The 14,264-nt window shown below is 42.9% G+C and overlaps 1 protein-coding gene across 3 annotated transcripts in view; it reads left to right on the plus strand.

Annotated features, from left to right (window-relative positions):
• The window catches only part of FBXO9 (F-box protein 9), a 303,722-nt gene that overhangs the window by 138,388 nt on the left and 151,070 nt on the right, over window positions 1-14,264 (plus strand). For all 3 annotated transcript variants that reach the window (XM_030198962.1, XM_030198961.1, XM_030198963.1), the window contains exon 5: window positions 7,667-7,766. In XM_030198962.1, coding sequence (XP_030054822.1) covers window positions 7,667-7,766 — 100 coding nt within the window. The remainder of the gene's footprint in view (window positions 1-7,666; window positions 7,767-14,264) is intronic.

A 14,264-nucleotide genomic window follows, 5' to 3' on the forward strand; every position in this document is an offset into this window, starting at 1 on the left:
CCTTGGGTCTTTCAGAGGGTGTCTCCCAAGTCTTTCTTGCTTCCAGGAAAGATTCCACAAAGAGGTGTTACTCTTTCAAATGGAGGAGGTTTGCAGTCTGGTGTCACGAGGGGAGAGGACACCATGGGACCATAAGGCCTTCCCCAGTTGGTAAGCTGGGTGCCCAGTCACGACCGTGGGCCATGATAAAAAAAAAGCAGTGGTCCCAACACAGACCCCTGGGGAACCCAACTATCTACCATTTTCCAATGAGAATACTGACCATTTAACCCTGTTCTCTGTTTTATATCTTTATTTATAATTTTGAAATTAGAAAATGCGAACGTAAGAAAACAAAAGAAAAAAACAAATGACAGTGGGTTAACATTGAATATAACAGACAGCATATGTAAACAAGCAATTTATAATTTAAAGAAGTCTTGCCAACTTTCTTTCCCCATCCTCATACCCGCCCTGGTGAAAGCAGTTTGCATACCTTGGACTGCAAGAGAGCATTGGCCTTTTATTTGGAGCGGACAAAGCCCTTTAGACAGTCCACCCAGTTGTTTGTTTCTTTCGATCCCAACAGGAGGGGAGTCGCCATCGGAAAACACACAATCTCAAATTGGCTAGCAGATTGCATTTCCTTCACTTATGCCCAAGCTGGGCTGTCTTTAGAGGGCCATGTCACGGCTCATAATGTTAGCACCATGGCTGCTTCAGTGGCTTTCTTAAAGCCAGCCTTCATTGAGGAGATTTGCAGAGCTGCAACGTGGTCATCAGTCCACACATTCACATCTCACTACTGCCTTGAGCAGGATACCCGACGCGACAGTCAGTTTGGGCAGTCAGTGCTGCAGAATCTGTTTGGGGTTTAGAATCCAACTCCACCCCCCTAGACCCAATTTTGTTCTGTTCCAGGCTGCACTCTCAGTTAGTTGTTTATGGTTTCATGTCAATCTATGTTATGTCCTCGCTGTTGCGAGGCCCTATTGACCAATGTTCATTGTTTTGAGTGAGCCTGGTTGCTAGGGATACCCCACATGTGAGAACAAGCAGCCTGCTTGTTGTTGGAGAAAGTGAAGATAAATAGCTGTAGCAAGTATTCTCCAAGGACAGCAGGTTGATTGTTCTCACAGACCCGCCCACCTTCCCTTTGGAGTTGTTGTTTATTTCAATTTATACTTTTTGATTAAACTGAGGAGGCATGCTCACGCAACGGGCGGGAAGTCGTCTGCGCACTCGCAGCGCGTGCTGTTCACGCGCCAGAAGACTCTGGCAAAACTTTACTAATTCCTGGGCCGCCACGGACGTCGACCCACATGTGAGAACAATCAGCCTGCTGTACTCTGAGAATACCTGCTACAGGTAAGTATCTTTGCTATATATGATCATTCCTATCCCAGATTGGAGATGCCCTGGCGAGCGCAGAATCAGTCAACAGAGAGATCACATAAACCCCCTTTACTCTATCAGAGACAAAGTCTCTGTCCTGCAGTTTGAACACATTCTGACATTGGTTCAAGAATCCTTGGCAGGTCTTCGTATTACCATCGAATCAAGGAGGTGGAGTAAAGCAGTTTCCCATGTTGCTGGGGTTGACGGCTGGAGCACCAAGGGGTGGACCTGCGGCTGCATGAAGGATTCCCGGATTCTAAATGGTGTCCATGCATTGGGTCAAAGTCTGTACTGCCCTGGATAGCTGTTGAAGTTGGCTTGCAAGTTGCTGCAACGGTTGCAATGCTGGTGACTCAGTTGAGCTCATGGCTTCCACAAACTGTTACTCTCACTGAAATGAGTGGTTGACCAAGGAGTGAGCCCTTTGGCCATGGAGCTGTAACCCTGGAAGAACTCAAAAAGGTAGACAGAGTCACAATACAGGTAGTAGGGATACTGGGACTCTGGAGTAAAACCATGGACTAGAGTAGAGCAGTGGACTGGAACTCTGGAATGGAACTGCAAGAACCAGGAACTGGTCATTGCTGGAACTCAGGAGCTTGGCTAGGAGGAAACAGGAACAAGGCTGCAGGCTGTGAGCTGAGTCATAGTGGAAGCTTCAGCTGAGGGTGGAGAGCCCTTAGAAATACTCCCCTCTGGCAGCAAATGGAAGCTTCAATCTGCCGGAACTTCCTCATTGTAGCTCACAAAGCTATGTCTTTGGCATGTGCTTGCACTAGGGCCCCTCCCCCAGCAGCCCAACGTGATCCCAGTGTCACGAGGGGAGAGGACACCATGGGACCATAAGGCCTTCCCCAGTTGGTAAGCTGGGTGCCCAGTCACGACCGTGGGCCATGATAAAAAAAAGCAGTGGTCCCAACACAGACCCCTGGGGAACCCAACTATCTACCGTTTTTCAATGAGAATACTGACCATTTAACCCTGTTCTCTGTTTTATATCTTTATTTATAATTTTGAAATTAGAAAATGCGAACGTAAGAAAACAAAAGAAAAAAACAAATGACAGTGGGTTAACATAGAATATAACAGACAGCATATGTAAACAAGCAATTTATAATTTAAAGAAGTAAAACAAGCAGTTATTAGCCCATTAAACTTGCATATTTGTGTAGCAATGACCAAGTTTTACGAAAGGACAAAATATGACCAGTTTTCAAAGCAGCTATTTCTTCATATCGTCTATATGAACAATGCCAATTCCACCACTCATGATAGGAGACATGTTGATTATTCTTCCAGTGTAGAACTATCAGATGGAGTGCAATCGAGATCATTAAATTAAACAATTTAGCATGTTTCAATGGAATTAATAGGCCAGGAGTAGATGCTTTAAGAATGAGTACCTTAAAGGTTAACACATCTGAATTACTGAATATTGTCTGAAGGGATCTCCAGATCAATTTCCAATACAGCTGCAGATTAATGCAGGAATAGAGCATGTGTTCTAGGGACCCTACTGCAGATTGACAAGACCAGCATAAGTTGGATACAGAAGATCTTACTTTAGAAAGTTTTTCAGGTGTCCAGTAGGATTTGTGTACAATATAATATGCTAATTGCAGCAGGGCAGCAGACAATGAGGAACGCATGGTCTTTGTCCAAAAAAACTCCCATTCTTTGATTGTAAGTGAAACTCTCAAATCTTTTTCCCAGTCAGGAGTAATATTTGAACATATATTCGGCTTTGACATTTGCAAGAGTTTATACAGAGTTGATGCAGACTTGGGAGCCATAAGGAGGCGACACAAGCTGTCGAAACTAGGAATTTGAGGCCGATAGTCTTGCTTCGTGGAAGAAATTTGGAGAATACGCTGAGTCAAGATGTTCCAGAAAGCTTTGTGTGTATGAGGAATATTATAGCATGCACTAAAATCCTGAAAAGGAATAATGTTAGATCCTGATTGCAGTTGTTTTGGAGACCAAATATTAGCAGCACACCATATCGCACGTAGACGGGGAGATGTCTTAATTGGGAAATCAGAATTGTACCAAATAGAAATAGTTCTAGAACTTGACCACTTAAAGTTTAGCATGGTACAGATAAGGTTTACTGAACGTGAGGAGGATTTTAAGATCAAACATTTATTAGTATATCAAAATTTGTTCATAGTTTGTTAACAAATTAAGTGGTATTGGAAAAATTGCTTCTTTTTCAAAGATCACCCATCTAGGAGTGTCTTGTGAAAAAGTTGCAGAATACCATTGTTTAACCTGTGAAATCAAAAAGGCCAGGTGATATAGCTTAAAGTCGGGCATGTTTAGGCCCCCTTGGTGTTTTGTCATTTGAAACTTTTTAATAGAGATATGAGGCACCGAAGATTTTCAAAGGAATTTAGAAATTAAACTATTGATTTTTTATAAAGAGAGTCCTTAAAGAGAATAGGTACCATGCTAAAAATATAATTGAGTTTCGGTGCCAGTACCATTTTTATAGCTTGAATCTTGCCCCACCAAGATAGAAAAAGCTTAGTCCATGAATTTAATAGGTCCGTAGTAATTTGCAAAACTTTTGTTTCAATATCTTTATGTGTACCATCTGATGAGTTGCTATAATTTATTCCTAAGTATTTAATACCATTAGGTTCCCAACTAAATGGGTACTGTGTAATATCAGACTTCAATACAAATTTAGACAGTGGCATAACAGCGGATTTTGACCAGTTAACTTTATAACCTGAAATATTTGAAAAAGCAGTGATATTATTTAGAATGTAAGGGATAGAATCAATAGTTACATATAGCAAGATATCATCAGCATAGATAAACAATTTAAATGACTCATCCCTAAGCTTGACACCCAGTATCTTATGATTTGTACGGATGAATATTGCCAAGGGTTCTAAGGCCAAATTAATAATGGAGACAGTGGACACCCTTGTTTGGTACCTCTGCGAAGGGTAAATTTGGTGGAGGTAATATTGTTAGCATAGATGAAAGCTTGAGGAGAGGCGTAAAGTACTTTAACCATATTTGACATGTCAAGTGCCTTCGACATGGTTGACCACGGAATCCTATTACACATTCTTGAATATTTCGGCATCGGAGTCAATGTCCTAAATTGGTTCAAGGGATTCTTAACTTCATGCTCATACCAAGTCACATCAAATTCAACCACATCTGCTGCATGGACACCTGAGTGCGGAGTACCGCAGGGATCTCCCCTCTCACCAACAATTTTCAACCTACTGATGACCCCACTAGCAAAACTTCTATCAAACCACAACCTTAACCCTTACATATATGCCGATGATGTAACGATATCTATCCCTTTTAAACAAAACATCAGCGAAATCTCTAATGAAATCAACCAAAGTCTACACATTATGAACACCTGGGCAGATGCATTCCGACTGAAATTGAACACAGAAAAAACTCAATGCCTCATACTAACCTCCCAATACAATACAACAAAATTTACTACTATCAACACACCTAAACTAAACTTGCCAATTTCAGAAAATTTAAAAATCCTCGGAGTAACAATCGACCGCCACCTTACACTTGAAACTCACGCGAACAACACAATAAAAAAGATGTTCTTCTCCATGTGGAAGCTGAAAAGAATAAAACCATTCTTTCCAAGATTTGTCTTCCGCAACCTGGTACAATCACTCGTATTAAGCCATCTGGATTACTGCAACTCATTATACGCAGGCTGCAAAGAACAAATAATGAGAAAACTTCAGACAGCTCAGAATACAGCGGCCAGACTTATCTTCGGAAAACCAAAATACGAAAGTGCAGCACCACTACGCAAGAAACTACACTGGCTCCCACTTAAGGAACGTGTCACCTTTAAAATATGCACATTAGTGCATAAAATCATTCACGGTGAAGCCCCAGCATACATGTCCGACTTGGTAGACCTGCCATCCAGAAACGCCAAAAAATCATCCAGAACTTTCCTCAACCTCCACTTCCCTAAGTGCAAAGGCATAAAGTATAAAGGACTACACGCTTCAACCTTCTCCTACAAGAGTACGCAACTCTGGAACGCACTACCACGCGGCCTGAGAGCGGTCTACGAGTTGACTGACTTCCGCAAACGAATGAAGACCCATCTCTTTGACAAAACATACCGCAAGGAGCAAAACATATAAATCTCATATACATCATAACAATGCCTCAAGATATTACCCCACGTACTCCACGTCCCCGTACTCTCCCATTCAATATCTACCCACAGACAAAAACTGTCTACCCCATCGCTCACTTGCTATTATTCGATCAGCGTAGTGTCTACCCCATCGCTCACTTGCTATTATTCGATCAGCGTAGTAACTCCCCCACACCACATCCTTTAGTTTCCACGCCCCTAAGGCGACTGATCTGATCTTGTCTTCCTTAATCTGCTCACAATGTAACCCATAATCGAAATGTAATGTAATGTAAGAAACTGTATTCCCATCATTTACAATGTATTGTAAGCCACACTGAGCCCGCAAATAGGTGGGAAAATGTGGGATACAAATGCAACTAACTAACTAACTAAATAAAGAAATAAATATTCAAATAAGGTTCATTAAATCCAAACCAAGTGAGTATTTTAAACAAGTATGACCATTCAATACAGTCAAATGCCTTTTCAGCATCTAGTGATAATGCGATCAGCAGGGGGTCATCCTCAACGGAATGTGCTACTATGTTCCAAAATAGCCTAGAGTTATCTGAGGGTAGTCTGCCAGATACAAAGCCATTCTGATTTCGGTGAATAAGGATGGGCAGAACATTTTGTAGGCGGTTGGCTAATATTTTGGCATATATCTTATTGTTTACATTTATGAGTGAGATGGGACGATAGTTTGAAACATTGGTTGGGTCTCTCCCCGGTTTAGGTATTACAAAAATTTTAGACTCTAAAAATGTACCCTTCTTTCCTCCATGTTGAGATAAATTTTCATATAAAAGTAAGAGCTTGGGTGCAAGAATTTCCGCCAATGTATTATAAAATTCAACTGAGAGATTTATTTCTTGATAACTCTTTAATGGCCATAAGTATTTCCTGTAGTGTAATTTTTGCATCCAAGGAAGCTGCTCAGGGGACAGAGAAGGGTGTGTAAGCTTGTTTAAAAAGGATTGGTAAAGCGATTCCGATGGATTGATTTCTGAATTATAAAGCTGCTGATAAAAGTCTACAAATTGCTGTACAATTTTCTGTTCTCTGTTATATATATTTCAACCAGTTCTTAATTTACAATGGGACACTGCCTCCTAGCTCATGACTTTCTAATTTCTTCAGGAATCATTCATGAGGTACTTTATAAATGTCATTTGAAAATCCAGATACACAATATCGACCAGCTCACCTTTATCCACATGTTTATTTACCCCTTTAAAGAAATGCCCTGTGAAGTTCACAAGATTCACCATGGAAAACACAAAGGACAGCACCAGGAAGGAGACCTAAGGAATGAAAGTACCTTAATGTCTTGGCAGGGACCGTCCTTCTTTGTTTATTTTGTACAGCGCTGCGTAACCCTAGTAGCGCTCTAGAAATGTGTAGTAGTAGTAGGAAGTGAAGAAGGGCTGAGAATCTAGTCTAGGCTGAGTCAGGCTAGATTACAGATGCCACCAGACTTCCTACCTTAGCCAGCTCGAAGAGGTGGCTAGCATGTTGCCTTTCATAATGCTGTCCTGCTCTCTGAGCTCTCCTTTTTTTTTTTTTCTTCTCCTCCCTCCCCCCCCCCCCCAAAAAAAAAAAAAAAACCACAACATTGAAAAGGTGTTTTGCTGGGAGCTTCTGACGTGTCTCATGATTTTGGTTTTATGAAATTGGTATTTCTAGCATATGGGCAATGCTCTTCTGTGTTCTGGGTACAGGTTTGTTTGCAACATGCTACTAACAGCCCATGAAAAAGCTTTGCTTTATAGGGTTTTTTTTTTCTGTGGTTTTTTTTTTTTTTAACTAGAGTCTTTTAGAAAGTTTATCCATGAAGTGACAGGCTGGTTTTGTTTCATAGATTAGACTTGGGAAACTAATCTTAGGAAACTGAAATAATACATAGACACACTCAAGAAAATAAACCTGCTATATTTAAGCATAAACTCAAGCAGTCTCTTGAAGAGTAAAGGTAGGCCTGAATTTTTGTTTGTGTCGGGGGGGGGGGGGGGGGGGGGGGTACATTAAGCTCATAAAGATATTTGGGGAAAGGGTGAGGGGAACTTCTATTCTTGGACTTTGTAATTGTTTCTGTAATTCGTGCTGTTTATCTTACTGTTTTCATTGCAGCCATCAAGTTTTATCGCAGGGCCATGCAACTTGTACCAGATATTGAGTTTAAAATTAACTACACATGGTCTCCTGATGGTGACGGAGTCAGCAAAAGCTAGTATGTATCCATTAACCTGTGTGTAATGTGTATAAGCAGATATTTGAGCCACACTGAGATCTAGAATTACAGTTGCAAACAAGGTATATTAAGTTTGTAAAAACATAATCAGAATGATATTCGAAGTATTTATGTGATCAGCAGCTTCACAGCCTGCATAAATGTCTTTTTTTTTTTTTTTTTGGGGGGGGGGGGGGGGGAGGAAAAAACTGCATTGGTTCTAGTTATAACTTTGGTCATTTTAAGTTTCCAGAAAAGGGATGTGATTTGAGGCAGGATGAGGGTAGGATAAAAACTTAAATGCACAGTAGCGAAAATCTGCTACTGAGTGTATGTTGTACATCTAAGTACCAGGTAAACCTTTTAAATGTACAACTGGCTGTTTAAAGTTATACATGGATTTCTGAAGCTGGCAGTTATACAAATTACACATTTTAAACAGTAGCCACCTTGATTTTATTTTAAAGTTCAGCCGTTTTGAATTTGTTGGTGATCTCCAGACTGAATATTCATATTCAGGGCAGATGATTTTCAGATGTTATTTCACAAGGCTTGGAACCTGATTGAGGTTTCAGGCCTTAAAAAAATATAACAGATTTGTGAGGCAGGACTTCTCTTGGCTGAATCCATGTTGGCTTTGGCTCATTAAACCATGTTTTTCTATGTGTTCAGTAATTTTGTTCTTTATAATACTTTCTACCATTTTGCCTGGCGCTGATGCCAACCTTTAGTGGTCTATAGTTTCCCAGATTGTCCTGGAACTCTTTTTAAAAACTGGTGTTATATTGGCCACCTTCCAGTCTTCAGGTACCGTGAATGATTTTAATGACAGTAGTAGATTGAATTTTAAATTTTGAGTTACTTCAATAGTCTGGGGTGTATACTATGTGGTCCGGTTGATTTGCTGCTCTTTAAGTTGTCAGTTTGGCTTATTACATCTTCCAGGTTCACTGAGATTCTTTTTTCAGTTCTTCCACATCCGTCACCCTTAAATACCATTTCTGACACAGGTATCTCCTTTATATCCTCCTCAGTAAAGACCAAAACAAAGAATTCATTTACTACTACTACTACTTATCATTTCTAAAGCGCTACTAGACATGCGCAGCGCTGTACACTTGAACATGAAGAGACAGTCCCTGCTCGACAGAGCTTACAATCTAATTAGGACAGACAAACAGGACAAACAAGAGATAAGGGAATATTTAAGTGAGGATGATAAAATAAGGGTTCTGAACAAGTGAACAAGGGTTAGGAGTTAAAAGCAGCATCAAAAAGGTGGACTTTTAGCTTAGATTTGAAGACGGCCAGAGATGGAGCTAGATGTACCGGCTCAGGAAGTCTATTCCAGGCATATGGTGCAGCAAGATAAAAGGAACGGAGTCTGGAGTTAGCGGTGGAGGAGAAGGGTGCAGATAAGAGAGATTTACTCAGTGAACGGAGTTCCCGGGGTGGAATGTAGGGAGAGATGAGAGTGGAGAGGTACTGAGGAGCTGCAGAGTGAATGTACTTATAAACTGTATACGGAAACAGATAGGAAGCCAGTGAAGTGACTTGAGGAGAGGGCTAATATGAGCATAACGACACTGGCGGAATATTAGTCGTGCAGCAGAATTTTGAACAGATTGAAGAGGAGAGAGATGGCTAAGTGGGAGACCTGTGAGAAGCAAGTTGCAATAGTCTATGCGAGAGGTGATAAGAGTGTGGATGAGGGTTCTGGTAGTGTGCTCAGAAAAGAAAGGGTGAATTTTGGTGATATTACAGAGAAAGAAACGACAGATTTTAGCAGTCTGCTGAATATGTGAAATCCTACGTAGTCTCCGTGAGGGATTAAAATAGGTTAAGAAGTAGACTTTGCCCACGAGGGCTCAATCAGTGTACATACGGATTCCAAATCTGCAAAAAATGTTGCTTCCGTTTCGGGGATCCCTTTGCTTCTCTAGCTTCCCACATTGCTAACACATGCACTTGGTTCTTCCATTGCCAGTAGGCTGGTGGCTTCGGAGTTATCCAACTCTGTAAGATACTTTTTCAAGCCACCAGACACAGCCTAGGACACCATAAACGTGCTCCCTTGGTCTGTGTGTTAAAAGCTGGTTGTGTGTCTAGCACAGTGTTCCCAGGTCCCAGTCACGGGGGTCCCTAGGGTTTTAGTCATGTATCCCCGGATACGCTCCCAAAAGGCACGTACTCCTGGGCATTCCCAGAAGGCATGAAAGAGAGTATGAGGCGAGTGATCACATTTACTACTACTACTTCTACTACTACTTAACATTTCTAAAGCGCTACTAGGGTTACGCAGCGCTGTACAATTTAACATGGAAGGACAGTCCCTGCTCAAGGAGCTTACAATCTAAAAGACAGGTGTACAATCTAAAAGACAAGTGTACAATCTAAAAGACAAGTGTAGAGTCAATCTGATAGGGCATACTATATTTCTCAAAGGTTAGGTGCCGAAGGCAGCATTGAAGAGGTGAGTTTTAAGCAGGGATTTGAAGATGGGTAGGGAGGGGGCTTGGCGTAGGGGTTGAGGAAGATTGTTCCAGGCATAGGGTGAGGCAAGGCAGAATGAGCGGAGCCTGGAGTTGGCAGTGGTGGAGAAGGGTACTGAAAGGAGGGATTTGTCCTGTGAGCGGAGGTTACGGGCGGGAACATAGGGGGAGATGAGGGTAGTGAGGAGCCGCAGACCGGGTGCATTTGTAAGTAAGGAGTAGAAGCTTGAATTGTATGCGGTATCTGATCGGAAGCCAGCGAAGTGACTTGAGGAGAGGGGTGATATGAGTATATCGGTTCTGGCGGAATATAAGACGTGCGGCAGCATTCTGAACGGATTGAAGGGGGGATAGATGGCTAAGTGGGAGGCCGGTGAGGAGTAAGTTGCAGTAGTCAAGGCGAGAGGCAATGAGAGCGTGGACAAGAGTTCGTGTGGTGTGCTCAGAGAGGAAAGGGCGAATTTTGCTGATGTTGAAGAGGAAGAAGCGACAGGTCTTGGCAGTCGTTGGATATGTGCAGAGAAGGAGAGGGAGGAGTCGAAGATGACTCCGAGGTTGCGGGCAGATGGGACGGGGAGGATGAGGGTGTTATCAACTGAGATAGAAATTGGAGGAAGAGGAGAAGTGGGTTTAGGTGGAAAGACGAGGAGCTCGGTTTTGGACATGTTCAGCTTCAGGTGGCGGTTGGACCGGTGAGTCTGACGTCGGTGCCGGGCAAGATGGTGGAGGCTATTATTAAGAATAAAATTGCAGAGCATATACAAAAACATGGACTGATGAGACAAAGTCAGCACGGATTTAGTGAAGGGAAGTCTTGCCTCACCAATCTAATGCATTTTTTTGAGGGGGTAAGCAAACATGTGGAAAATGGGGAGCCGGTTGATATTGTATATCTGGATTTTCAGAAGGCGTTTGACAAAGTGCCGCACGAAAGACTCCTGAAGAAATTGCAGAGTCATGGAATCGGAGGTAGGGTATTATTATGGATTAAGAACTGGTTGAAAGATAGGAAGCAGAGAGTAGGATTGCGTGGCCAGTATTCTCAGTGGAGGAGGGTAGTTAGTGGGGTCCCGCAGGGGTCTGTGCTGGGTCCGTTGCTTTTTAATGTATTTATAAATGACCTAGAGATGGGAATAACTAGTGAGGTAATTAAATTCGCCGATGACACAAAATTATTCAGGGTCGTCAAGTCGCAGGAGGAATGTGAACGATTACAGGAGGACCTTGCGAGACTGGGAGAATGGGCGTGCAAGTGGCAGATGAAGTTCAATGTTGACAAGTGCAAAGTGATGCATGTGGGTAAGAGGAACCCGAATTATAGCTACGTCTTGCAAGGTTCCGCGTTAGGAGTTACGGATCAAGAAAGGGATCTGGGTGTCGTCGTCGATGATACGCTGAAACCTTCTGCTCAGTGTGCTGCTGCGGCTAGGAAAGCAAATAGAATGTTGGGTGTTATTAGGAAGGGTATGGAGTCCAGGTGTGCGGATGTTATAATGCCGTTGTATCGCTCCATGGTGCGACCGCACCTGGAGTATTGTGTTCAGTACTGGTCTCCGTATCTCAAAAAAGATATAGTAGAATTGGAAAAGGTACAGCGAAGGGCGACGAAAATGATAATGGGGATGGGACGACTTTCCTATGAAGAGAGGCTGAGAAGGCTAGGGCTTTTCAGCTTGGAGAAGAGACGGCTGAGGGGAGATATGATAGAAGTGTATAAAATAATGAGTGGAATGGATCGGGTGGATGTGAAGCGACTGTTCACGCTATCCAAAAATAATAGGACTAGAGGGCATGAGTTGAAGCTACAGTGTGGTAAATTTAAAACGAATCGGAGAAAATTTTTCTTCACCCAACGTGTAATTAGACTCTGGAATTCGTTGCCGGAGAACGTGGTACGGGCGGTTAGCTTGACGGAGTTTAAAAAGGGGTTAGATAGATTCCTAAAGGACAAGTCCATAGACCGCTATTAAATGGACTTGGAAAAATTCCGCATTTTTAGGTATAACTTGTCTGGAATGTTTTTACGTTTGGGGAGCGTGCCAGGTGCCCTTGACCTGGATTGGCCACTGTCGGTGACAGGATGCTGGGCTAGATGGACCTTTGGTCTTTCCCAGTATGGCACTACTTATGTACTTATGTACTTATGTAGGTAGCAAAGTCAGATAAGCAGGCCGATACCTTGGCCTGGGTCTCGGCGGTGATGTCTGGTGTGGAGAGATGTAGCTGGGTGTCATCAGCATAAAGATGATACTGAAAACCATGAGATGAGATCAGTGAGCCTAGGGAAGAGGTGTAGATTGAGAAGAGAAGGGGTCCAAGGACAGATCCCTGTGGAACTCCAACAGATAGTGGGGATGGGAGTGGAGGAAGATCCATGAGAGTGTACCCTGAAAGTGCGGTGGGAGAGATAAGAGGAGAACCAGGAGAGGACAGAGCCTTGGAACCCAAAAGAGGACAGTGTGGCAAGAAGTAAATCATGATTGACAGTGTCAAATGCAGTGGATAGATCGAGGAGGATGAGGATGGAATAGTGGCCTCTGGATTTGGCGAGGAGCAGGTCGTTGCAGACTTTAGAGAGTGCTGTTTCTGTCGAGTGAAGAGGGCGAAAACCGGATTGAAGTGCATCGAGGATGGCATGAGAGGAGAGAAAATCAAGGCAGCGACTGTGAACGGCGTGCTCAAGTATTTTGGAGAGGAAGGGTAGGAGAGAGATTTGGCCTCCTGCGCGGAACCCACATGAGCCAACTGTTGCCTAGACATGTATGCACGCATGACCACCCTATAGCCACATTCTTGTAATCTCTCATCAATAGTAAGAACCGGGACACCCCTCAATGTAGCCCCAACATCCCATCCCACCAATGACACCCCCGATTCCTGTTCCCATTTGTGTTTGATTGTTTGAAAGTTTTTTGGGATGGTCCTTTTCACTAATGCTCTCTGGAGTGACGACACTGACATTCCCGTGGCCTCTAGTTCCTGAAAAAATGTACGTAGTTTATGTCCCAGTCGTGCCTCAACGATGTTTGATTCAGAGTTAATATGTAGTGTTTGACTTGGGCATATGCGAAGCGGTTCCCCCAAGATTTCCCAATCCTAGTTTGTAACTCCTCATAATTTATTAGATCCCCTTCCCGTCCCAATAGGTGTTCAACCCTCGTGATTCCAAACCTCTCCCATGCAAGGAACGCTGAATTATCCTGACCTGGACCAAAATCCAAATTGCCTCTAAGGGCTAACTGGTCTGAAACCGAAGGGTGACCTCTTATTCTTTTAACCAGTATCTTCCACATCTCCCGTAATGGGTGGAGTAGCATGCAATGTTTAAAGTGGGGTGGGAGTTGGCCGTGCTCGTGGTGTAGCAATGTAATAAGATCATAAGGGGAAAAATACTCTCGCTCTAACTCAATCGGTGTAAATTCACGAGTTTGACAGACCCAGTCCCCTAAATGCCGCAGTAAGCATGCTTGGTTGTACAAGTATAAGTCAGGTAACCCCAACCCTCCCCGTTGCCACCCCCCCAACAGAAACGTAGACCGCAGTTTAGGTTTCTTCTTTGCCCAGCAAAAACTGCTAAAAGCTCTATCTACAGTACTTTTCAAATCTTTCTGGAGTAAGTGGAGTGAAAGTGTCTGCATTATGTAGAGCCATCGAGGAAACACTACCATTTGTATTAAGTTCATCCTACCTCGCAATGATAGTGGAAGGCCTTCCCACTTCCCCAGTTGACTCCTCTTGTCCTCCAGTAAGGTGGTAATGTTAAGGGCATATAGCTTCTCTAGATCCATGGTCAGCCTTGTACCTAAATATTTAAATGAACCATCAGCCCAGCTCAAGGGAAAGTCCTGAGCCCACATCCGTTTCACCTAGCACATGCCTATTTTAAGGTGCTCTAAAAACTCTAGCACACCTTTGTAATAGGACCCCTTATTGAAGAGAATAAAAACAAAACTGCATTTCAGAGGTGAAGAAGAAATCCTGATATAACAAAAATAGAAATGAGAGC

This window comes from Microcaecilia unicolor, chromosome 3 (assembly GCF_901765095.1).
Source record: "Microcaecilia unicolor chromosome 3, aMicUni1.1, whole genome shotgun sequence".
Taxonomy (NCBI): Eukaryota; Metazoa; Chordata; class Amphibia; order Gymnophiona; family Siphonopidae; genus Microcaecilia; species Microcaecilia unicolor.